Source organism: Magnolia sinica, chromosome 2 (assembly GCF_029962835.1).
Source record: "Magnolia sinica isolate HGM2019 chromosome 2, MsV1, whole genome shotgun sequence".
Classification (NCBI taxonomy): Eukaryota; Viridiplantae; Streptophyta; class Magnoliopsida; order Magnoliales; family Magnoliaceae; genus Magnolia; species Magnolia sinica.
The window spans coordinates 26,626,777-26,650,977 of record NC_080574.1 but is presented as its reverse complement, the minus strand read 5'-3'; the positions used below and the strand labels follow the sequence as shown (position 1 = coordinate 26,650,977).

The 24,201-nt window shown below is 38.9% G+C and overlaps 1 protein-coding gene across 1 annotated transcript; it reads left to right on the top strand.

The window, feature by feature from the left end:
* The first annotated feature begins 13 nt into the window (after nt 1-13).
* On the top strand, nt 14-23,769 carry LOC131236766 (adenylyltransferase and sulfurtransferase MOCS3). The gene is made up of 11 exons (XM_058234189.1): nt 14-456; nt 10,151-10,243; nt 11,080-11,135; nt 11,949-12,013; nt 12,236-12,310; nt 12,421-12,499; nt 14,519-14,557; nt 14,765-14,873; nt 15,396-15,514; nt 19,893-20,012; nt 23,200-23,769. The coding sequence occupies exons 1-11, from the start codon at nt 222-224 to the stop codon at nt 23,590-23,592; spliced, it is 1,383 nt and encodes a 460-aa protein (XP_058090172.1). The 5' UTR covers nt 14-221; the 3' UTR covers nt 23,593-23,769.
* The last annotated feature ends 432 nt before the right edge of the window (nt 23,770-24,201 follow it).

Genomic DNA, 24,201 nt, shown 5'->3' with positions numbered 1-24,201 from the left:
GATTCCCGATTGATGGGCCCACTCCTACAAAATCGATCGCTCTGGAGCGTGCACGTCCTCGACCCAAGGATCATACAGTTTCATCCCCTTCTAAAACCCTACTGCCGTTTTCATCTTCCAGTATCCTACAGGTCCACAAGCATTTCTTGTTTTACAGGCAGAGAAAATCAGGAGAGAGAAAGAAAAAAGTTCTGATCATCCTTCTTACATACGGCCGAAGGATGACATCCAACGGCGGGGATTCGTCCAGTGCCATCATCCGAGAGATCGAGAGGCTGAAGGCAGAGAAGAACGTCATCGAGAGCCGTATATCTCTTCTTCAGTCCCAATTGGACGAGATCGTAGCGAAAGAGAGCGATCATCCTTCTCCTCCGAAATCCAACGACAATAGCCTAACGCCTGCAGCGATCTACCGATATAGTCGCCAGCTCCTCCTTCCTTCTTTTGGAGTCGAAGGTTAGTTGTTTTAGTTATGAAAGAGACTTCGAATGGAATTCATGCCGCTTCAGTAGAATTCAACAATCGTTCGAATTTCCAATTTCATATATGGATGGTGGTAAATGGGGCAAGTTGTAAATGATTTGCGTTTGGATGCCCTAAAATGCTTGTAAATCATTTACCACCTTTCCTCCCTTTTCATTTACTACCAAAAAGGTAAGATTTCATGTACTAGCAAAGAGCCTCCAATGGCTCTATTTTTGAAATCCGAGGCTATACAGGAGATACGCACCTGCCTTTGTTCGGTGCATCCTACAACTCCAACAGCTCTTCTCTCTTTCTCTGCAATCTCACAATCTCTTGCCCTCCCACCCTCTCTCTCCCCGCCAATGGCAACAGCTCTCCAACAACTCTCTCTCTGTCCGCCAGAGATCTTCCCTTCTCTCTCTCTCTCTCTCTCTCTCTCTCTCTCTCTCTCTCTTGTCTTTCATGATGTGGTAAAGCACCCTGTAAAAAGAGGGGAGGGGATTAGCTGTTACCCGGGTAACACCTTTAGGGCCCGTTTGGCCGGTCGGATTGGAAGTTAAATCCCGGGATTGGCCGGGCGTGCCAAACAGAGTCGGTGATCTGATCCCAATCCCATGGATCTTAAGACAATCCACTGACAACACCATCATTACCTTTAAATCCCATCCAATCCACCCTAATCCGTTCAAATTTGCCTGGGACGTGTTTGGTTCAAGGGATTGGAAGGGATGAGAAGGTTTAATCCTGGGATTGGCCGGGCATGCCAAAAAGACGGGATATAGCAATCCAGGGATATAGCAATCCCATGGATCTCAAGACAATCCACTGACAACACCATCATTATCTAGAAATCCATGCCATCCACCCTAATACCATTCAATCCCTTCAAATCCACCCGGCCAAACGGGCCCTTAGTGGGTATTCCCTAACCGTGTGGGGCCCACCTTGATGTACTTTTTGTATATCCACGCCATCCATCTGTTTTTCCATCTCATGTTAGGACTCGATCCCAAACCTTAAGATGATCCAAATCTCAGGTGGACCATACCACTAAAAACAGTGATAAATGACCATTAAAAACTTTTTGTGGGCCACAAAAGTTTTTGGATCAAGCTGATATTTGTATTTTCCCTTCATCCAAATTTTCTTGACATTATCAACGGGTTGGATTGTAAATAAACGTTAGGAAAACCTTACAATGGGCCCTTTGGAATTTTTAATGGTGAGGCACTCAACCACCACTGTTTCCTGCAGTGCGGTCCACCTGAGATTTGGATTTGCATAGTTTTTTGGGCCCTGTCCTAAAATGGGCTGGAGAAATGGATGGATGGTGTGGATATTGAACCTGAGCTTAGAGCCGAATGGTTGGAGATGACCATTTGGCAGTAGATTTATTTACTAAATGTGTATTTGGTTGGGGTATTTAGATTTATAAAGACATGTTTTTAATATTCTTATTTGAGTATATTTATGGTTATATTAAGTTGTTTAGCCTCATAACATAGCATTTGAATTCACGGGCCCACTTCTATGGCTCACCTACTACTTGGTTTTATGTGAGGACTAACCCTAAGCTTTACTAAGATGGGCTTAACTCAATGATCCACTTTAAAGTCCACTTTTATATGCAATTTGAATGTTATTTGCTAAATTACTTCTTTAAACTATCTCAACTGTGAATATACAATTATAGGATATAAACCATTTACAGGCTATCCAAACACTGTAAATGATTTACTAGTAAATCATCTACAACCATTTACAACTTAAAGCCAAACAGACAAGCTGTAAGTCATTTACAGCTTGTAAGTGATTTACTAGTAAGTCATTTACAATGTAAACCTATTATGCCCTAGAATCTGGGTACCCGAGTAGGGCTACTCAATACCCAAATTCCAAGCACGTGATCTAAAATTAATATATTATAAAAATGTATAAGTAGATACTCAATTTCACAAGGCTATGTACATTTAAATTAAATGAAGATAACTACTAATTCCAAAGTTAATTAAAGAACGTTGTACGATACCATCTACAACTTAAGCGGCTGTTTAAATTAAATCACTTAAATTATTATATTAACATTTGAAATTTCAAACTAAACCTAATAACAATGCAAACTAATAATAAAGGCCCGCTTGCTCGAAATCATCCAACTTGGCACCTGTATGATTTAAATTAATATGAATACAACAACTCAGTATGATCATGTCATACACAAATATAAAGTTTCTAGATTTCACATATGTCATTAAGTGATATATTTGAAACAAAAGTAGACAAAATAGTTCATGGTAACATCGAGTATAAGGAATTCAAAGATGATATGCATGCGATACTATCCATGAATTCATATGAATAATCAATAAACGTTTATCATTAATTACAACACCGTACTCAGTGTAAGACTATGTTGTATTGATGCCCACGCACTGGTACCTCATAGTGAGGAACCCATTTATACGTTAGCTAGTCAGACTACTGCTCTAGTTGTACTTCTGACGTATGTTCATGCACACGATTGCACTCGTACGCCATACACAAAGGAGATTCCGAATGATCCAACGGGTTTTAAGGTCTTTCCCCTAAGAGACATGATTGCCCTACTTACTGGCTTTAGGGTATTTCACCCAAGGGACACGATCACCCAACTGGAGTAGTAGTCTGACCAACTAACATATAAATGGGTCCCTCACCACGAGGTACCGGTGCGTGGGCGTTAATGCAATGTGGCCATACACTGAGTATGGTGTTGTAATTAATAATAAACGTTTATTTGATTATTTGTGGATTCACTGATAGTATCGCATGCATATCATCTTTGCATTTCTTGTACTTGGATGTTATCATAAACTATGTTGTCTACTTTTGTTTCAAATATATCACTTAATGACATATGTGAAATCTAGAAACTTCATATTTGTGTATGAGCCGATCCTACTGAGTTGTTATATTCATGTTAATTTAAACCATAAAGGTGCCAAGTTAGATGATTTCGAGCAGGCGGACCTTTATTATTAGTTTGCATTGTTATTATGTTTAGTTTGAAATTTCAAATGTTAATGTAATAAGTTAAGTGATTTAGTTTAAATAGCCGCTTAAGTTGTATATGGTATGGTACAATGTTCTTTAATTAACTTTGGAATTAATAGTTATCTTCCTTTAATTTGAATGTACATAGCCATGTGAAATTGAGTATCTACTTGTGCATTATTGATAATATATTAATTTTAGATCACATGCTTGGAATTTGGGTGTTGAGTAGCCCTACTTGGGTACTCGGATTCTGGGGTGTGACAAAACCATTTATCACCATCCAAACAACCCCTCAGTGCACTCATTAGTGCACTCATAGTCGACTGCCCATCTTGATTCAATGCTGAAAATTGGGTTTTGATGTATAAGTAGATTGATGTAGTTTTACCTAGAGAAAAACTTTCATACTCTGGGCAAGTGTGATGGATGATACACTGGCACTCAGAAATTACTTAGAAATTGCACATGTGGTATGGGAGTAAGTAAAATTAGATTGTCTAGGCGTATCATGAGCTAGAAATTACGCTTTTTTGATTATCTGAACATTGGATTGGTGGACATTTATTGGACGATTGAAAAATGAAAAAAAAAATCTAATGGTCCCATTTCAACAAACGAGTGTCTGTGAATCAGGGGTTAAGATTGTTCAACCAAGCTGAGTTTGGGATTGTGGCTTAGTGACAGTGGGTTCCACAATTTAGATGGCTTAATTTGGGTAACATATGCCTGAGTATCGTATAGGTTCCCTTTTACCTATTTTATTATCTTAAAGTTGACTGAGGAATTATGATGGGGACATCACGCGCACACGCGCACGTACGCCGCCCCCTACGCACGTACGCCAGAAGAAGGAGGACCCCACCGTCGATCTGGATCGATGACAACGTCCAGGAAGGGCCTCCTAGTTAGGAAACGAAGTTTTGATTCAAAAGAATGGGCCCGACAATCAAGAAAAGCCCACCATGGGATCTCATGATCGTAGCCCACTAGTTGAATTGATTTTATATTTTAGGTTTTACTTATTGTTATTATTTAGAATATCATGAACGCTTTAGATTTCTTTGTTTAATTTTTATTTTAGTTTACTTCATCGCCAAGTAATAGGTTGCGCACATGGCGCGAGTTTTGGGGTAATGGTTTTCCTATAAATAGGCACCCCTTGTAGTTCTTTTAATTCATTGAAGATTAATAAAAATTCTGCGTTTTCCTACTCTCTGAGTTGTGAAGCCTAATTGGGTGCAAAACTCTCCCTTTTTCGAAGGGTTAACTACCATAACGCGAAACCACATTTATCCCGATTCGCCCCCACCTTCTTTCATCCATCTTTCTCTTCTCCTGCAAGCATTCCATTTGCAAATCTATCAATAGTTGCAGCCGTCTTTCTCTTTAATGCAGATTTTCAGAATCTGGCCCTGCAGGAGGGCTGAAACTTCGGCGGAGCACCACGCACAAACCGTGCATTGGATCGAGCTAAGATTTGGGAGTTTTGGAGTCCATCCCCGGCCGACCAGGGCCAAGGTGACCTTTTTTTGAATAGTGAGCCCCACACACATGCGTCTGTGCCATTGTTGCTGTCCGCGTACGAGAACTGTCTTCCGGTTCAGGTTTTCTTCTTATTTTACCCTCTCATACCAGTTTTTCATAAACTCTAACCCGAGATTGCATTATCCTTAATTTGTTTGCCCTTTTTCTCATCATAGGGTTCCTTGAATTGAAATTGGTGAATCCCTTGGATTAGGGACTGATTGCTGTGCATGTGTGGATGATTACTGCTTATCTTTAAGCATCGTTTGGTTTATAATTTTAACAGATCCAGCCCTAACCTGTGTAGGCCTGGACCCGTGCAGATTCCCCTTTACTTGAATGTTTGAGCTTTTGTGTGGGTTGTGGAATTAATGGGGATTGTTTTGAATTAGTATGATCTAAAGCCTGAGATCTCGCATATCATATTTAATTTTCCATGTCTTGCATCAAATTTGGTATTAAAGCTTAGGGTTCTTATGAGGGAATACATTGCATGTTTAGGGTTAGTCTGTTTGAGTCTATCATGCATTCAGTTCATCATATATAGCTGTTTAGAAACCTATATTTACTAGTATTAGTTGCTGAAATTTCTGCTTAATAGGAAGTTAGCAATTCACATTGTTGTAACTTTCTGTTATTCCCTCCTTTTGACAACTATATTGCTGAATTTTAGTAACGGTATGTATTTTCCTTCATATAGAGTCTCATAGGTTCATTTAGTTTCTTTTAAATGCATATAGTCGCTGTAGAAGGTTCTTAGGTTGAGTGAGTCAGTGGATGCCCACACTTACGGGTCGTGGCTTCGGTTTGCACCCTACACTAAGTATGGAACAACTGCTAGAGTCACTAAACAAGTTGTCCCAGCAGATCGAGTCTTTGGATAAGCGCTTGGAAATGGACCAATGCTTTGAACAACTTGATGTGCGCATTACCCGATTAAAGACCATTGCCAGGATAAACCCCACTATTGGGGTAAATGTCCAATCTCAGGTAGGTGGCCTGGAGGATAGGCCAATGAATGAAGTTGGTCAAGGAATCAGTTATGGGCGTGCACCTGTGCACCCACCCCATGAGGGACATCAAGACCACTATTTTGAGGGGTACAACATGTGCGGCCTTGTAACTGAAGAGAGTGCACTAGAGGCTAGTGTAGAGTTACCCACTGAGGCCATTCCGGTAGAGGATGAGTTTCGTGATGTTTTTCTTGATGATCTACCGGATGAGTCTCCCCCTAAGAGGGATATAGAGTACACCAGAACATGGGATACCATAATACCTACAGTCAAGTTTGTGTTTAATAGTTCTGTCGATAGGTTCACAGGTCTAAGTCCTTATGAAGTCGTTACTGTTTATAAACCTGGGAAACGTATTGATCTTGTTCCTATGTCACTGTCCCATAGGGTGTCAGAGCCTGCAGAGTCTTTTGCGCATCACATTCATTCATGACATCAATAAATCAGGCAGAAGATCACTACTAGTAATGAACATTACAAATTTTCTACAAACCAGCATAAACGTTTCAAAGAATTCAATATTGGGGACTTTGTGATGGTCCGCATCAGGCCCGAGCGGTACCTTCCGGGGGCCGTTCGTAAGTTACACGCGCGTAGCGCTGGACCCTTCAAAATTATAAAACGAAACGGTCTCAATGTGTATCAGGTAGATTTTCCACCTTTCATAGGAATTAGTTTCACATTTGATGTGGAGGATCTAGTTACTTTTCAGGGGACATACTTTGTTCGGCCCTTCGCCCACCCATCCTAATTCCCCATATTTATCCCTTGAACCATGGCCCCTTCTCGACCCATTTTCCCAACCTCTACCTTCCATACTTACTCTTCCTGACCTTTCTTCCAACCTCTACTTTCCATGCCTACCATTCCCGACCCATTTTCTCAGCCTCTACGTCCCATACTTACCCGTCCCGACCCATTTTTTCAGCCTCTACCTCCCATGCCTACCCGTCCCGATCCATTTTTCCAGCCTCTACCTCCCATACCTACACTTCCTGACTTTTCTTTCCAACCTCTGCCTCACATACCCAACCTTCACATACCTAGAGAGGAAATAAAGGATATTCTGGACCATCAGATAGTTTCAACGTCGGACGACGGGTTTCAGAAGTACCTGATTAAATGGAAGTCACGCCCAGTGATGGGGACATCTCGCGCACGCCATCCACACGTGCACGCACACCACCCTCCTACGCTCGTACGCCAGAAGGAGGGCTCCACCGTCGATTTGGATCGATGACGATATCTAGAGAGGGCCTCTTAGCTAGAAGATGAAGTTTTGATTCAAAAGAGTGGGCCCGTTAGTCAAGGAAAGCCCATTATGAGATCTCATGATCGTGGCCCACTAGTCAGATTGATTTCATATTTGAGGTTTTGCTTATTGTTATTATTTAGAATATCATGAACGCTTTGGATTTCTTTGTTTGATTTTTATTTTAGTTTACTTCATCGCCAAGTAATAGGTTGCGCACATGGCGCGAGTTTAGGGGTATAGAATTTTTCCTATAAATAGGCACCCCTTGTAGTTCTTTTGATTAATTCAAGCTTAATAAAAATTCCTGCTTTATTTTTTTGCTCTCTTAGTGAATTTTGGAAGAATTAAAAAGTGGGTGCGAAGCCCTCCCTTTTTGAAGGGTTAACTACGTGGTGTGAAGCCACATCTATCTCCATCCGTCCCTATCCTCTCCTATCTAAATATCTCATATTCTATCATCATTATTGCTTTGAATTTCCTAGCCTTTGCAGCTATTCATTCCCCTATAGGCAGTTTCCAAAATCTCGACTTATAGGAGGGCTGAAACTTCGGCGGAACACTACGTCTCGACCTTATGTCGAATCGTCGTCGAACTTGGAGGGATTGGAGGTCTTCCCTAGCCTACCAAGGCCTAGGTGTCACTTTGGGGAGACGGGCTTCCATCACACGTGCGGCTAACCCACCCGCGCACGTGCATTAGCCTCGGGTCACCATCTGGGCGCAGAAGCTTTCTCCGGGTCAGGTTTTCTTCTTTTCATTCCTATTTCTTAAACCCTAGCCTTAGTTTGCATTAGTTCTAATTTATTTACCTATTTTTTTCACCCTAGGGTTCCTTGAATTGAGATTGGGGAATTCCTTGGATTAGGGACTGTTTGCTATGCATGAGTGGTTGATTTCTATTTCCCTTTGAGATTGTTTGGCTTATAATTTTTATTGGTCCAGTCCTAGGCCGTGTAGGCCTGGACCCGCATAGATTTCCCTTTGATTGAATGTTTGGATTTTCATGTGGGATGTAGAATTTGTGTAATTGTTTCTGAATTGGTATGATCTAAGCCTGAAATCTTGCATATCATATTTAAATTTCATGTCCTGCATCACCCAGCTTCAGACAACACATGGCTCACTGAGGAGGAGCTTCAGAGACTTGATCCTGATATCCTGGAGCGGTTCAGGAGTTTTATTTCGCCAGTGGCAAAATCTTCGCAGCCGGGGAGAATTGATGGGGACATCATGCGCACATGTGCACGCACGCTGCCCCCTACGCACATACGCTAGAAGGAGGACCCCACTGTTGATTTGGATCGATGACGACGTCCAGGGAGGGCCTCCTAGTTAGGAGACGGGGTTTTGATTCAAAAGAGTGGGCCCGACAATCAAGAAAAGCCCACCATGCGATCTCATGATCGTAGCCCACTAGTTGATTGATTTCATATTTTAGGTTTTGCTTATTGTTATTATTTAGAACATTATGAATGTTTTAGATTTCTTTGTTTGGTTTTTATTTTAGTTTACTTCATCGCCAACTAATAGATTGCCCACATGGCGCGAGTTTTGGGGTATAAGGTTTTCCTATAAATAGGCACCCCTTGTAGTTCTTTTGATTCATTGAAGATTAATAAAAATTTTGCGTTTTCCTATACTCTGAATTATGAAGCCTAATTGGGTACGAAGCCCTCCCTTCTTCGAAGGGTTAACTACCGTGGTAAGAAGCTACATCTATCTCGATTCGCCCCCATCTTCTTCCATCCATATTTCTTTTCTCCTACAAACATTCCATCTGCAAATCCATCAATAGTTGCAGCCGCCTTTTTCTTTATAGTAGATTTCCAGAATCTGCCTCTGTAGGAGGGCTGAAACTTCAGCGAAGCACCACGCACAAACCGTGCATCGGATCGAGCTGAGATTTGGGGGTTTTGGAGTCCATCCCTGGCCGACCAGGGCCAAGGTGGCCTTTTTCTGAATGGTGGGCCCCACACATGTGCGGCCGTGATCACACGCACGTGCGTCTGGGCCATTGTTGCTGTCCGCGCACGGGAACTGTTTTCGGTTCAGGTTTTCTTTTTATTTTACCCTCTCATACCAGTTTTTCATAAACTTTAACCTTAGATTGCATTATCCTTAATTTGTTTGCCCTTTTTCTCACCATAGGGTTGCTTGAATTGAAATTGGTGAATTCCTTGGATTAGGAACTGATTGCTGTGCATGTGTGGATGATTACTGCTTTTCTTTGAGCATCATTTAGTTTATAATTTTAACAGATCCAGCCTTAACCTGTGTAGGCCTGGACCTGTGCAGATTCCCCTTTACTTGAATGTTTGAGCTTTTGTGTAGGATGTTGAATTAATATAGATTGTTTTGAATTAGTATGATCTAAAGCTTGAGATCTCACATATCATATTTAATTTTCCATGTCCTGCATCAAATTAGTATGGCATGGTCACCATACGACGTGGCATCCATGTAACTCTATTCTAACTGTCCAAACAGCAAGCCCCACTATAGATGGTTCATAGCCCAATTATCAAATTTGGTTGGATGGTGCTAACTGGTAGCCATTGAATTGATGTTTCAAGTTGAAAATAGTTGATGGTCCAAATTCATTGAACAAATATCCATCAATCAGGGTTTGGATCAGCAAACTAATATGATTTTGATGGTTTGCCATAGGAGGGGCCTAGAGGTTTGCTGGTTTGGATATAGATACGTCTGTATGTTTGGTGGTCGTGTGCATGGAATCATCAGATAGAGCATCAAAGAATTTATTTATTCATTTTTTATATTACATATGAAGTATGTGCCTTTTTTTAGTACTCCCAAAATTTTAATGGTTTGAGCAATTCATCTTGGTTGATTGTAGGGCAGTCATCTCTCTTGAAATCTTCCATTTTGGTGGTTGGAGCTGGAGGTCTGGGCTCGCCTGCTTTACTGTATCTCGCAGCTTGCGGTGTTGGTAATGCACAGAAAAGCCTAATCTATAGATATTTATCAACAGTAACTTGAGCATCTTTTGTGGAAGTTCACTTCTTCTTTTTTTTTTTCCTCCCCCCTTTTTCGTACTTCTTAATAATCTTTTTTAAACTAAGGATATGGTCCTTCATAGAGTCGAATGGCGGAACATGATTTGTGTAACTGACCCCTGTTAGCTGGGATAAGGCTTGGGTGATGGTGATGGTTTCTTAATCTTCTTTAGTAACCAAGGGTACACATTGATGTACCGGGACTTTTTATTTGGGCATTTGATTTCCTTCCAAATCCAAAGTGAGATAAATCAACCCTTGATTTGGGGTGAAAATCAAGACATAGATGGTGTTACCATTATGCACATTGGCATTTAGTCGCCTTCTTAAATCAATACTGAAGCAGATGCCTATCTGTTTTCACTTGCTATTTGGTATATCCATACAGTATCCAAGCTTTCGTTTAGAGTTCTAGATTAATTTTGTCGTTCTTTGCAACAATGTGATTCCACAGCCCATTCAATTTCTTAGTCAACTTTTGCTATTTTCAGGTGAAGTCTCAGACCATTCTTCTGATATAAATTCAAGAACTTTTTCTGCTGAACATTCAATAGCATGATAATCATGTCTTGATTTCAATGTCAGGATCTTTGGCTTTATGCTGCATTTGTTTAGATTGATTAATGCTTTTGCTTATCCATGAATTAACTTTCATCACTTACAGTAACTATAATTTTTTGGTACTTGCTCTTTATTTTTGTTACAATAACTATGGTATTTTGCTTTATGCTGCATTTGTTTAGACTGATTATGTATTTTCTCTTCTCAGGCTGCTTAGGTATTGTTGACAATGATGTTGTCGAGCTAAATAATCTACATCGACAGGTGTGTGTATATGAATTGTGCTTTTTTACTTGCAACTTCACTTTCAATTCTACTTCTTTTAAATCATTAATAGATTTCATTGATGGAAGTGAGAGAACATAAAAGTATAATCATGACACAGGATTTCAATAGTGGAATAACAACCTTATTGCTATTGACTCTAGGAATTTTTACTTTTGCAAGAAGTTACTTGAATCATTTGCTTCCCTGTGTACTTCTTGAAAAGATCACTGATATAGAGCACATTACCCAGGGGAAATATACTATTCTTTGATTGATCATTTGCTTGGCAGAACAAACTAATTATGCAGACTGCACATATTCACGATCCAAATTGTTCAAATAACCCCCGTGGTGCAGGTCATTGGTTTTACCCTATGCCCAAGGCACCCCTTGAGGTGATACTGTCTGATTGGGACTCACCCGTGAAATGTAGGTGATTGGTTACTTATATTTCTCCATTTTCCATAAGATGGCAATTATCTTTTGATAAAGAATATAATGAGGCATGGTGAGTCCAATAACCAGGCCTGCCAGATCAATGGCTCATGTTAAGGAAATGTGGATCCCACCTGTACTGTTGGTTGGACAAACAAAAATGCTGTTTCTTGTGATTGAGCATCATGCAATTCTAAATTCAGCTCTTCCAAGTTATTCCTTCCTCTGGATTCCACCATTTCTCTATGCTCTTTTTTTTTTTTTTTTCAATTCTTTTCTTTTGTTTTTAACGTTTCTATATCACCTACCACTGTTTATTCAGTTATACCAATGATACTTTCTGGCCTTCAGCTGATTTTTGATATCGTAACTCAGATTATCCATACTGAAGCATACATTGGGCAGTCAAAAGTGAAATCTGCTGCTGCTGCTTGTCGTGCGTATGTTATAATTGTTTTTTTTTTTTTTTTTGGTTCTCTTTTCTTTTTCTGCATCATCTAGTTGGTTCCATGAAATATAAGTGATCTTAAGTTGCAATAACTATTCGTATTTGCCACCACCAAACAAATAATTACAGCTTTCTGCATAATTAAGAATTCCTGGGAATTGTTTATTCTATCATTCTTTTATGACTTCTACCTGATAGAATTACATAATTGCAGGATTAACTCCACCATTCAAATAGTGGAGCACAGAGAAGCTTTGCGGCCAGCCAATGCTTTGGATATAGTGAGCAAGTATTTTTCTCACAGATAAATAAAGTTCAATTGATCTTGTTCCCAAAAAAAGGTCATTTGACAGTAGAGCTTCAATTATATGCTTTCTAAGACTCCTTGCATTGTTGCAGATATGATGTAGTGATAGATGCAACAGACAATGCTCCAAGCCGGTACATGATTAGTGACTGCTGTGTTGTGTTAGGAAAGGTAAATTACATCTGTTATGTAGATATGGACATTAACGTAATGATTTGGTTATTTGACGGAATGTTTCTGCAAACAGTATTGGAATGTTTAACCTGAAACGTAGGTTGATGCTTGATTATAATGGAGTCTACTTGTTATTTTTCAGTTCTTTTAGAGCATTTATATATGCATTTCCAAGTTAGTTTTGAGAATCACTCAGGGCCTGTTTGATTTTTATCGTTTCTCCCGGAAACGGTAAATACCCTGGAAATGGGTGATTATTACCATTTCACCTGTTTGAATATTCATGGGAATTTCATTTCTTGGAAACCGGTTCAAAAGTAGTAGTAGCCATTTTAGGACCCCATCTTGATGTATATAGTATATCTGTTCTGTCCATCCATTTTATCACAACATTTTGAGATATGAGAAGAAAAATGAGTTAGATCCAACACTCAACTGGCCCATACCAAAAGAAACAATGGTCCCGGGAAGTTTTTAACGGTAAGTATTTAATTCACATTTTTCTATGGCGTGGTCCACTTGAGCTTTGGATATGCCTCATTTTTTGGCTTATATCATAAATTCATCTGACATAATGGATGAATGGTGTAGATATATGATATGCATCATGGTGGGACCCACAAATATTTCACAATATTTGCCATTTTTACACCGAAAAAGTAAGCTGTCAAATCAATTATGGGGAAGAGTGTGGCAATTAAGGAGGGAAATATTTATTACCATTCACGGGGCATTTCCCTGGGAATTGGAAAATCAAACACGCCCTAAATTTTATGGTTATCTGAAGGTGTAATTTCAATATTGCATTATGCATGCCTCTTTTGGAAATGTGCGCCCACTGAGTTTTTGTTAAGAAAACACTACCAGGCACAACATACTTTCCGGAAGGGCATTTTGGATGCTTTTACTTTACACTGAATGCTATGTGGCAAGCTAGATTTGCTCCATTGAAAAGAGCTAGAACTCATGAATGATACAGCCCAAGGGAACATCCCTGTCAATTGCTTCATTGTATATAATTTGATTTTCTAATGTCTATATCTTTTAGAAGCTGTTTGTCCATTTTATTTTTTCAGGTGCCTGTTTATGTAATCACGTGAATGTAGGTGTTTAGTATTAAAACTCACAACCTTATATTTGCTTTGTATTCTCTGACCCTAATCTCTCCATTCTAATGGCTGCTTGAACCACTTCCTCTTATATGGCAGAGGCACATATTGACACCATTCACATTCAAAGCGGTCCCATCTTGCATGGCTATCTGCTAGTGTTTTTTTCCCCCTAATTTGTTTTCTTATGTATATTTCTTTTTGAAGCTGTTTGTACATTCTATTTTTCAGGTGCCGAATTATGTAATCATGTGAATGTAGGTGTTTCGTGTTACAAACTTATAACCTTAAATTTGCGTTGCGTTCTCTGACTTTAACTTCTCCATTCTAATTGCTAATGGCTGCATGAACCACTTCTCGGGTATGGCAGAGGCATGCATTGATACCAGTCACATGCCAAGACAGTTCCATCTTCTGTATTTATGGGCTAGGTCCTTTTTTTTTTTTTTTTTTTTCCTAATTTGATTTTCTAATGTATATTTCTTTTAGAAACTGTCTTGTCCACTTTAGTTTTTCAGGTCCCATTTCTGTAATCTTGTGAATCTTGGTGTTTGCTGTTACAAACTTAAAACCTTATATTTGCTTTTTAAACTCTGACTTTAATCTCTCCACTCTAATGGCTGTGTGAATCGCTTCCTCATATATGGGAGAGGCACACATTGGCACCATTCACATGCCAAGGCAGTCCCATCTTGTATGGCCGTGTGTGTGTGTTTGTGTTTTCCTGCTTGCAGCACTTGTTACAAACATTTTGTTTCAACCCATCAAATAAAGTTTACAAACAAATTATTTGATCATTTAGTTCTTACTGTCTGTCTGCAAAACTGTACATTGAAAAAAAAAGTTCTGATTTGAGCTTCACACGCTGCAAGTAGTTGTCTGACCTTGTCCATGTTTGACTTTGTAGCCTCTCGTGTCAGGTGCAGCACTGGGATTGGAAGGGCAGGTATACTTTCCAGCTGTAGTTACAAGTTTTGAAGTATTTTGTTGAGATGCATTGCTTTCCACTTTTAAATCTTTAAACGCATAAGTTCCTTTATTACATTGATTTGGAGCTTTAAGAAATTGTATAATCTTTTGAATGCATTCAGATTTTTCAAATTTATTATCAAAATGCCCCTTCCATGATTGCATCTCCAAATTTGTTGTACAGCTCACTGTCTACAATTATGATGGAGGTCCATGCTACCGATGCCTATTTCCAGCTCCACCACCAACAACAGCATGTCAGAGATGTTCTGACAGTGGAGTTCTTGGAGTTGGTAAGTCTTTAATTGGGAGTGGAAGGAAAGAAAAAAAGAAGAAGAAATGAAAAGTCATGCCAAGTGGGGTGGTGTTAGCTGTTTTGTAACTGAATACTAGAGATGTATTGTGAAAGAGAGGGAAAAATCGGAAGAAAAAATTGAGTAATATTTCAGAGGATGAGGCTTAGACTGGGATTTCAATGAAGCTAAAGAACTTTAGGAGCCTCCGGTGGTAGACTCTCAAGAGTTTCAACACCCGGTCAAGGGTTTGAGTATCCATAGGTGGTGAAATCCCACTATGGCATGAGTGTGTGTGTGTGTGTGTTAAAAAAAAAAAAAAAAAAAAAAAAAAAAAACCTAATCCTTACTATTTTATTTAAGTTTTGTCTAAAATTGAGTCAAGATGAACTGTTGACTTATCTTGCTTTCTTGTTCTGTCTTTCTTTTGCCCATTATTTCTGACTTCAAATATCTTCTTTCTCCAATTCATACATCAGCTTGAATTTTATATCTTTGGTTTTGTCTCTTCACCTTTTCTAGTTCCCGGTGTGATTGGCTGCCTCCAAGCTCTGGAGGCTATAAAGGTTGTGAGTGCTATTGGCGAGCCCCTATCTAGACGGATGCTTCTTTTTGATGCCTTATCAGGACGGATTCGTATCGTATGTTTCTTTTCTTGTTTCCAAGTCTTTGAAAACTTGCATGTCTTTCCTAACATCATAGTTTTAGATCATACATTTATTTTCTTAATTGTTTTTTGTAGTACTTTTAGTGCAAGTTATATGAATATCAAGCTTTGGAACATCAAATAGTCACTTTTCCTTTCCAGATTAAAAATTTCAAGCCAAACCGAAATTAGTTGGACGTTGGAACAGGCTTTAGTCATGCATAAGCTTCTGCTGGGGGGGGGGGGGGGGGGGGTGCTCTTAGGTTCCCCCTGGGTGGGTGTGTTGGCTTGGAACATCAAATAGTCACTTTTCCTCTCCTGATTAAAAATTTCAAGCCAAACTGAAATTAGTTGGCAGTTGGAACGGGCTTTAGGCATGCATAAGCTTCTGCTGGCTTTGGGGTGCTTAGGTCCCCTGGGGTGGGTGTGTTGTTGTTTCTGTGGTTTGGGGTGTGGTTTGTTTTCCTTTGCTTTTTCTGCTGTTTTGTTTGGCTTTTGTTTTAGTAAATTGCTTCATCTTTAAAATAAAATAAATAAATAAATAAACTGGATTTCCAACTTGTGATGTATCAATAGCAATTGGAACAGAGCTGATGGATGAATGCATGTACTGATTTCATCAAATGATCAAACTGGTACTTTATCGGAATTGGACTATGAACTGCAATACTGCTGAACAAAAATTGGGAATAGTGATTTGTCTTATTTTAGAGAACCTTTTGGATTGTATACAAATTCAAAACAAAATAAAGCAGTTAAAGTTTTGTGATCTGTAATTCATTAAATGAACATCTATGGTAGGGGTGGTGTTTTACTAAATTCCTATGGGGGAGAAGGAATCTAACGAAGCAAAAGCTACAGTGCTTTTTAAGGGTATTCAATTAGTGAAAGGATTATTTGGGGAAAGATTTGCTTAATTGGTGTATGCGAAATCATCACAACTGGTCATTTGATTGGATCTTTGGGCTTCGCAGGTCAATAGGACCATATAATTGCTTCCGAGGGTGGCAAATGATCAGTGGGTTATCAAATTAGGGTTCAGGTCAATAGGACCATAGAATTGCTTCCGAGGGAGGCGAATGATCAATGGGTTATCAAATTAGGGTGCTCTAGGGAGCATCCTTATGGTGGGGCGATGCAGCTAATGTAATTGAGTGGGCGCATGCAGCTAATGTTCTCCCTGCTGCCCAATTTTCATATTTCTGTTTCGATGTTTAGGATGTAGTTCCTTTTGTTTTCTTGTTTATTTTCCCTTTTTTGTAGTCTTTTGGCAGTTGGTCCTTTTTCAATAAATTCTTGTCAACCTCTACCCTTCTGTAACCGTCTTTTTTTTTTTTTTTTTTTTTTTTTTTTTCCATTTTTCATTAAGTTATTATTATTATTATTATTATTTTGAGTGATAGTTTTTCAATAAAAATTGTAAGTGCCATCTATCAAAAGCTAAAGAAAAAACATAAGACAACAACACCTAACATCCCAGGTACATGTATCTTTGGTAAACACACCAATGTTTTAATTATTGACGATATCGACCGATATATCCCACGATACATCTTGTGTCCCACCTTTGTGATACGAAACACAGGTAGTGCCGATATATCCTAGATGTTCGATCGAGTGAGCATTTTTTAATTTTTGATCCCTTTTTTTTTAGTTGAAATTATGTTAAATCAGTGTCAAATGGTTATAAATCCATTGGTTCTTCATGTTTTGCATGAAAAATAATGGAGTTGGAGCTTTGATTTTGATATCCATTGGTTCTTCATGTTCTCTATATTTTTTTTCGAAAATTTCCTTCAACCAGCTATCAATTGAGACTAATTTCGAAATATTTAGGATTATTTAATGAAAGGATCATCACATACACACTAATTTCAAAATTTGAGTATTGGTGGTCCGATTTGGTGAAAATTTGGAAAAATTCAAAAATTCCCCAATTTCTCCCAAATTGCTTGCAATTTTGCACTCCAAACATGAAATCAAGCATGTATGAGGGCTGATCTATTGATTTGTCAAGTCTTTGTCAATTTTTGAAAAATAAAAATTATTTTTTAATAAAAAATTAATAAAAAGTTATTTTTTTTCTCGAAATTTCCCTTCAACTAGCTGTCAATTGAGACCATTTTCGAAGTATTTAGGAGTGTTCGATGGAATGATCATCACATACACTCTAAATGTTATGCATTCAATTTGAATATAATTGCATTAGTTCAGTTAGACAATGCATAACTTAGGGCCATATACAAAGGAAGCCTATTATGTGCACTTCTTTTTTGAGATGTTATGATCTACTAGTGTGTATTAAGGTATTTTTTTTTAACAATGCTGAAGTTCCATTGAAAAATCCATTGAAAAATTCAGCCATTTTCCCAATGTTTCCCCATGTTTCCTAAAAAGTGCGATAAATTACCCGATACAAACGATATATCCCGTGCGATAATATGTATCTATATCCAAAGGATGTGATACGTAACGCGATACTGATATTTTGAACACTGAAACACACTGACAATCTTCATAGTAGATGAGCATAACCATTCATTCTCTCACTTAAAAAAATTTAAAAAAAAAAGAAGAAGAAGAATGTAATCTTCCTCATATGCTTTGTGCACCAGATCACTATTGGAGCACTGGATTAGATGTGATCTAATCATATAGCTGTTATCCCTGTGTAGATGAATGTCCAAGTCACTATGGAGCTCTCAAAGCCACACATTCTCATTGCAAGTAATAGACATAGCATTGTCTTCTACTTGGGCATTGGATTTCCCAATTTTCTTGTAGCTTGTTCTTCCATTATGTCAAGGAAGATCCAGGAAACATAGTGGAGTCAATGGGTAACGTCCTTTGGAATCTTACTCTGTTTGCAGTTTGCCAACATTTAGGAATCTGGAAAGAGAGACAAGATTACTTGAATACGAGGAAATGTCTCTTAAAGGAGTTACTCATATGATCAAAGGAGCAATAATAGGTTGGGTCTTCTTGTTGAAAGAATTTGACCGGATCTCAGCATTTGGATGTTTCAAGAAACTGGAGAGAGGAGAGGAGAGAATGCAGTGGGATTTTGAAAAGGGTGCTGTCTAGGGAGACCAGTCCTGCAGGAGCTTGGAAGCCTATCTTCAAAGATTTTCTCTGAACAGGCAGGGCACTCGGTATTGGATGTATTATCAGGTATCTAGGGGAGCTGAAATTCTTGTATTCTGGCCAATTACTACTGGAAATAGGGCCGCCTTCTTTGTTTTCCACAACTTGTCCAATAGAAATTATTGTTGAAGGAGACTGGAAATTATCATAGACTGGATAGGGAAAGGAAAAATGAGCTGTGGTACTTTGCATTTCTTGTGATGAGATTCGGATGCTTGCTTCAAGGTCAAACATCTCAATGGAGTGACTTGTTCTTTGCAGCCCATACTCTTCGTAGAATCCGAATACTTTTTGTAAAGGCCTCCTGGCTTGGGGAGGGGTACACCTGGGGTTGCGTGTCTAAGGTGCTCAGTGCTCTGACCCATTTAAAGACAATACCATACGCCACTTATCTCCCAGACCATGTCTGTGAAGCGTGATGGCAATCTGTATCACTTGGCTGAACACTGCTAGGCAAAGACTTAAATGTTGGAATCCAATTTATCCCTTGGTAAACCAGGAGGTTTGGCTACCCAAGGCATATAACATTGAACTAGTTACGTAAATCATCATCATAATCTAAACACTGTCCCAATTAAACTAGCGACATAAATCTTGGCTTTAATTGCATCACTATCTTGCATGATTCATGGAAATTGTGATAGAATATGTGAAAAATTATTGTGGACTGCCAGTATCACTCCCATTTGGACTGTCTCAATGACATAGTGGTTGGCTTTTGTTTTAGAGGAATTGCATGATTCAAACTGAGGATATGCAGTGTCCTTAGAGTTTCTGATGCACAAGTGGGACCATAGTTTGAGTGATCCTGACCGTTTATCTGGTGGAATCGACCATGGATGGATCATGGGCAAAATGTCTCCCAGGTTGGACGAACCTATCCATCCAATCTATCTTTCTTTGAATTTAATGTGGCCTGCTGTTGTATATTTTTTCCACAATCTTTTATTTGAAGGTCAGTGATGAATAGGTTAGGATAATGCCATTGAGGAGATTTTCTCTCCATGGGCATTCAACTTGGCTCCCATTGGATCAGTTTCTGGATTACCAAATCATAGCTCTCACTTCCATAAAGTTAAGCAGTCAAGGATGCTATAAGTATCCTCCGGTCAAGTGGATAATTCCTAGATCTACAAATTGTTTGAATTTGTGGAAGCCCTGTAATTGTCTTTTTCACTTCAAGATCAATGCCAGTTGGACTCTTGCTGAAATTGTTTCATTTTGCCCAGGTGAAAATTAGAGGGAGGTCTTCGCACTGTGAGGTTTGTGGGCAAGATGCTGCATTTACACGCCAACTGTTCCAAGATTTTGACTATGAGAAGTTCACTCAATCTCCAATGTCAACAGTGGTATGTTCCTTGCTTATTTTATTTTATTTTATTATTTTATATTTTCCTATTCATCTTTGACCTTTAGCTGCGAATTGTGGTTTGATTGCTTTGGATTAGTGTTCTAGTAAGGCTGTGCATAATTCAGCTGATCAAAGTATGTTTCATGTTACATTAGTTGCACTTGTTTCATCTAGTATGTGATGTCTTTAATAAAACCTGATACTATTTGGCCAATGATCTGGTGGTCTGGTATGGATTAGAACTTTGTTAAGTAATATGGCATGAGAAACCAAAGTGCTAATAATAATAATAGTAGCCTTAAAGAATAACAATAATAATACCAATAATAATAATAGTAGCCTTTAAATAATAACAATAACAATAACAATAATAGTAATAATGATGTGGGTAAGCTGCTTTCCTTTAATAATAATAATAATAATAGCAACAATAATTCCAACACCACCAACAGCAGCAGCAGCAAACACCACCACCACCACCTCCACCATCACCATGAACACCCACAACAGGCAACAGCACCACCAGCACCAACACGACACCAGCACCAACACGACACCACCACCACCAGCACCACCACCACCAACAACAATAACACCAGCACCACCAACAACAACTGTGATCTAACCTTGTTTTCTGTGTTAATTTTTCTTCTCTTTTGTTTGCTAGTAAAATTCCAGCTGTGTGATCTCTAAAAAACAAATAAATAAACAGTCGTAGCCTGGGTGATGTGCTTGATGGTCCATCCCTTTCTATTGGGGTAGCATGAAGATGTGCAGTGTCCCAGTGTATCTGGTCTTTACATTTAGGGCACATAGTTTGATGATCCATACTTTTGATCTGATGGGTTGCACTGTGGATGGGGGGATGCCCAAAGATCCTAATCCTTTGATCAAGAACCAACAATTTGACGCCTACGGAAAAAGATACAACAATTGTCCAAAACAATGTTTTAAATAGCGGTAGCGTGATGCGTAGCGCTCAGCTCTCTATAGCGTGTAGCGTAAATACGTAGCGTGTAGCGTAAGCTACACGATACTTCTATTTTTTAATTTAAAAATACGATAAATATAATAAATAGTGAAAAAAAAAGGAAAAAAAATATATATAAATGCCTAAAAGATGATTCATTTTATCAATTATAAGCATGTTCAAAAAAGTTATTAGTTATCATTTATCAAAAGCCAATCCACATATATAAGCCAAATCAAATAATTATCACATCAACAACTTTCTAAGCAAACCACTTTAATTAATAATGTCTAATTGAAACCACAAGTCACAATTATGAAAAGAAATAAAAATCCCATAGGTTAAAAGTATCAAGTACAATACAAGTGTCACATTCCTCAACATTAGAAATAAAGAAAACGTGAAAAAATAATAAAAAACTAAAATAGGAAAAAAATACATTGTAACTTACGCTACGGTCGCTACGCGCTACGTAGCTGTAGCATATGCTACGACCCCTGTAGCGTACGCTACAGGGGATTTACGTTATTTGGGACGCTACGTAGCGCTACGGCCATGCTACGCTATGTAGCGTATGCTACCGCTATGCTACGGGCGCTATTTGAAACACTGGTCCAGAACAAAGGCCAATTTTGGATGGCTAGGATCTCTCTTTGGATGTTTTTTGGGGCACGCCCTTCCACGATGGGTCTCATTGGATCAATGACATCAATTTCAGAACCATGGGTCCACTTTTGTAGACTGGGCGCATGCCACGCTTCATCATGACCCACCATAATTTCATCATAATAGATGCCTCCCCTCTCTTCATTCCGCGTTTATTTCCATAATATAATCCTAGTTATTGGTCAATTCTTTTTGCTGTTGCAACACCACCGTCGTGTCTTGGCTTGTTATCCGGTGGTTCTGATTGACAGTTTTGCTAGCATACATTGGGTTAGAGCTTTGCTAAGTGCACACACATGTGCTGTAAAGGTCCATGTCCACACCACACATACCAGCATGGCACATTGCTGCGAGATCCAATCCATCCATCAGGTTGGTTCGACCATTCACATGTTTTCCCACAAATAAATTTGGTCTCAATATTGGAAACAGTTGGATGGGTTAGAAAACTTCAGCCAAGTTTTTCAGAGCCGTATGTTCTGTTTGCAAACAGTGGCCCACTGACCTGTGGATCAAATTGATTATTGGGCGAGGGCAGCAATGTAGTGGTGCCTTCTCTAACAGATGGATTGGATCGTGGACCTATCATGCCATGCTGGCACATTTATGGTGTACATGAGCTTTTTATTGCACACTGTTTCAAATAGCGCTCGTAGCATAGCTAAATAGCGTAAATCCCCTGTAACGTATGTATGTGGCATGTAACGTTTGTAGCATATGCTGCAATGTTTGTTTTTTGTTTTTTGAAGTTCTGTTTGGTACATTTTTTATTTTTATTTTTTGGTTGTCAAGAAATTGTGTAAAACTCACATTATTAAAAACTTAAAATGTAAAGTTAAAACCAAACATTTCTTTGTTTACCTTCTTTAAAATGATGGTGGTGGTGATCTCAGTTAAAGTTGGTGTGAAACTCACACGCTAAGAAACCTTTAAAACTAAACTTAAAAGAAAAAAAAAGGGTTTTCGAAAACCCCTCTTTGTATAGATGACATCTTTATTGTACTTCATACTCTTTTAACATGTGGGATTTTTATTTCTTTTCATACTTGTGAGTTGTGACTTGTGGTTTTCGATTAGGCATTATTAATTAAAGAGGTTTACTTAGAAAGTTGTTGATGTGACAATTATTTGATTTGATTTATGACCTTATACATGTGGATTGGCTTTTGATAAATGATAATTAATAACTTGCTTGAACATGCTTGAAAAAATGAATCATCTTTTAGGCATTTTTATGTTTTTTTGCCTTTTTTTTTTCTTACTAACATATTTTTAAATTAAAAAATAGATGTATTGTGTAGCTTATGCTATACACTACGCCATTTATGCTACATGCCACGGAAGACTGAACGTTACGCAACATGCTACTGCTATTTAAAACCCTGATTGCACACAAGTATGGGCTTAGCAAAGCTCCACTGGGTTATTTCCTAGGCCTAAAAGGAGCATAATCTGCTGGAACTTGTACCCTTTAAGTCATTATCAAAGAGGAATGAGTTTGTCAAAGTTCTCTGAACTTGCTTGTATTTTGGCCTCTACTTGAATGCAGGTGCCTCCGAAGCTGAACCTTCTCCCAGAGAGTGCTCGAATTAGCTGCAAAGAATACAAAGATCGAATTGCTAATGGGGAGGCCCATGTATTGGTTGATGTACGTCCATCACACCATTTCAAGATTTCTGCTCTGCCCATGTCCTTGAACATTCCACTGTCAAGTTTGGAGGGCAAGCTGCTGGAGATTCATTCGGCTTTGAAGGAACAGGAAGAAGGCAGCGGTCTGGATTCCGGCACACGTGTGTCACTATATGTCATTTGTAGGAGAGGTAATGATTCCCAGAGGGCCGTTCAATACCTCCATAAGATGGGCCTTTCGTTAGCCCAGGATATCATTGGGGGATTGGAGTCTTGGGCCCAAGATGTGGACCCTAGCTTTCCCACTTACTAAGATGCAAGTTCATCTTCAGAATGGACCATTCTACCTGGACTCCTTGTCTCCAAATTTTCTTCTTGATAGGCTTGCAATATTTGATATTTTCAAAACATGTGGTAAATGTATGTAGAAAGCTTAAACAAGGAAAAGTTTCATCTTGTTAAAAATGTATGGCATTCCAAATGGTCCGAATAGCTGACTAGGTCTGTTGTGGGTGGAGCATAACCTAAAAATCACACCGGGCAGATGATAATAATCTTATAATGGTCTTGGTGAATTCTGGTACTAGTTTCCTCAGGCCGTGGGCATGTTGCGATGCCCATGTTTCAGTTATTTAGATCATTGGTTAAAAGGCCAAGATCTTGAATCTTGATGGGATGGGGGATTTGATGCTTCAAAAAACCTACGGCAATTGTCCACGAGGAGAGGCCAAAGATTGGATTATCTGAAGATGTGCACAATTAGTAGTGGGGTCACCTGCCAAGGATTGGATTTGAGGTCTGAAAGCACACATGCATCACAAAAATGAGGAGGTGGTGGTCATATGTGGCTGCCTGCGGCCCGCATTGAAATTGGATGAATGCCCAAAAAGCACTGAGGCAGATTGCCCGCTACAGGAAAGTT

Bases quoted from the DNA above. Each gene is read 5' to 3' on its own strand.
- LOC131236766 (XM_058234189.1), top strand. From the start codon at position 222: ATGACATCCAACGGCGGGGATTCGTCCAGTGCCATCATCCGAGAGATC. The intron at 12,311-12,420 runs GTATTTTTCTCA...GCATTGTTGCAG, and splicing joins GCTTTGGATATAGTGAGCAA to ATATGATGTAGTGATAGATG. The intron at 15,515-19,892 runs GTATGTTTCTTT...CATTTTGCCCAG, and splicing joins TATCAGGACGGATTCGTATC to GTGAAAATTAGAGGGAGGTC.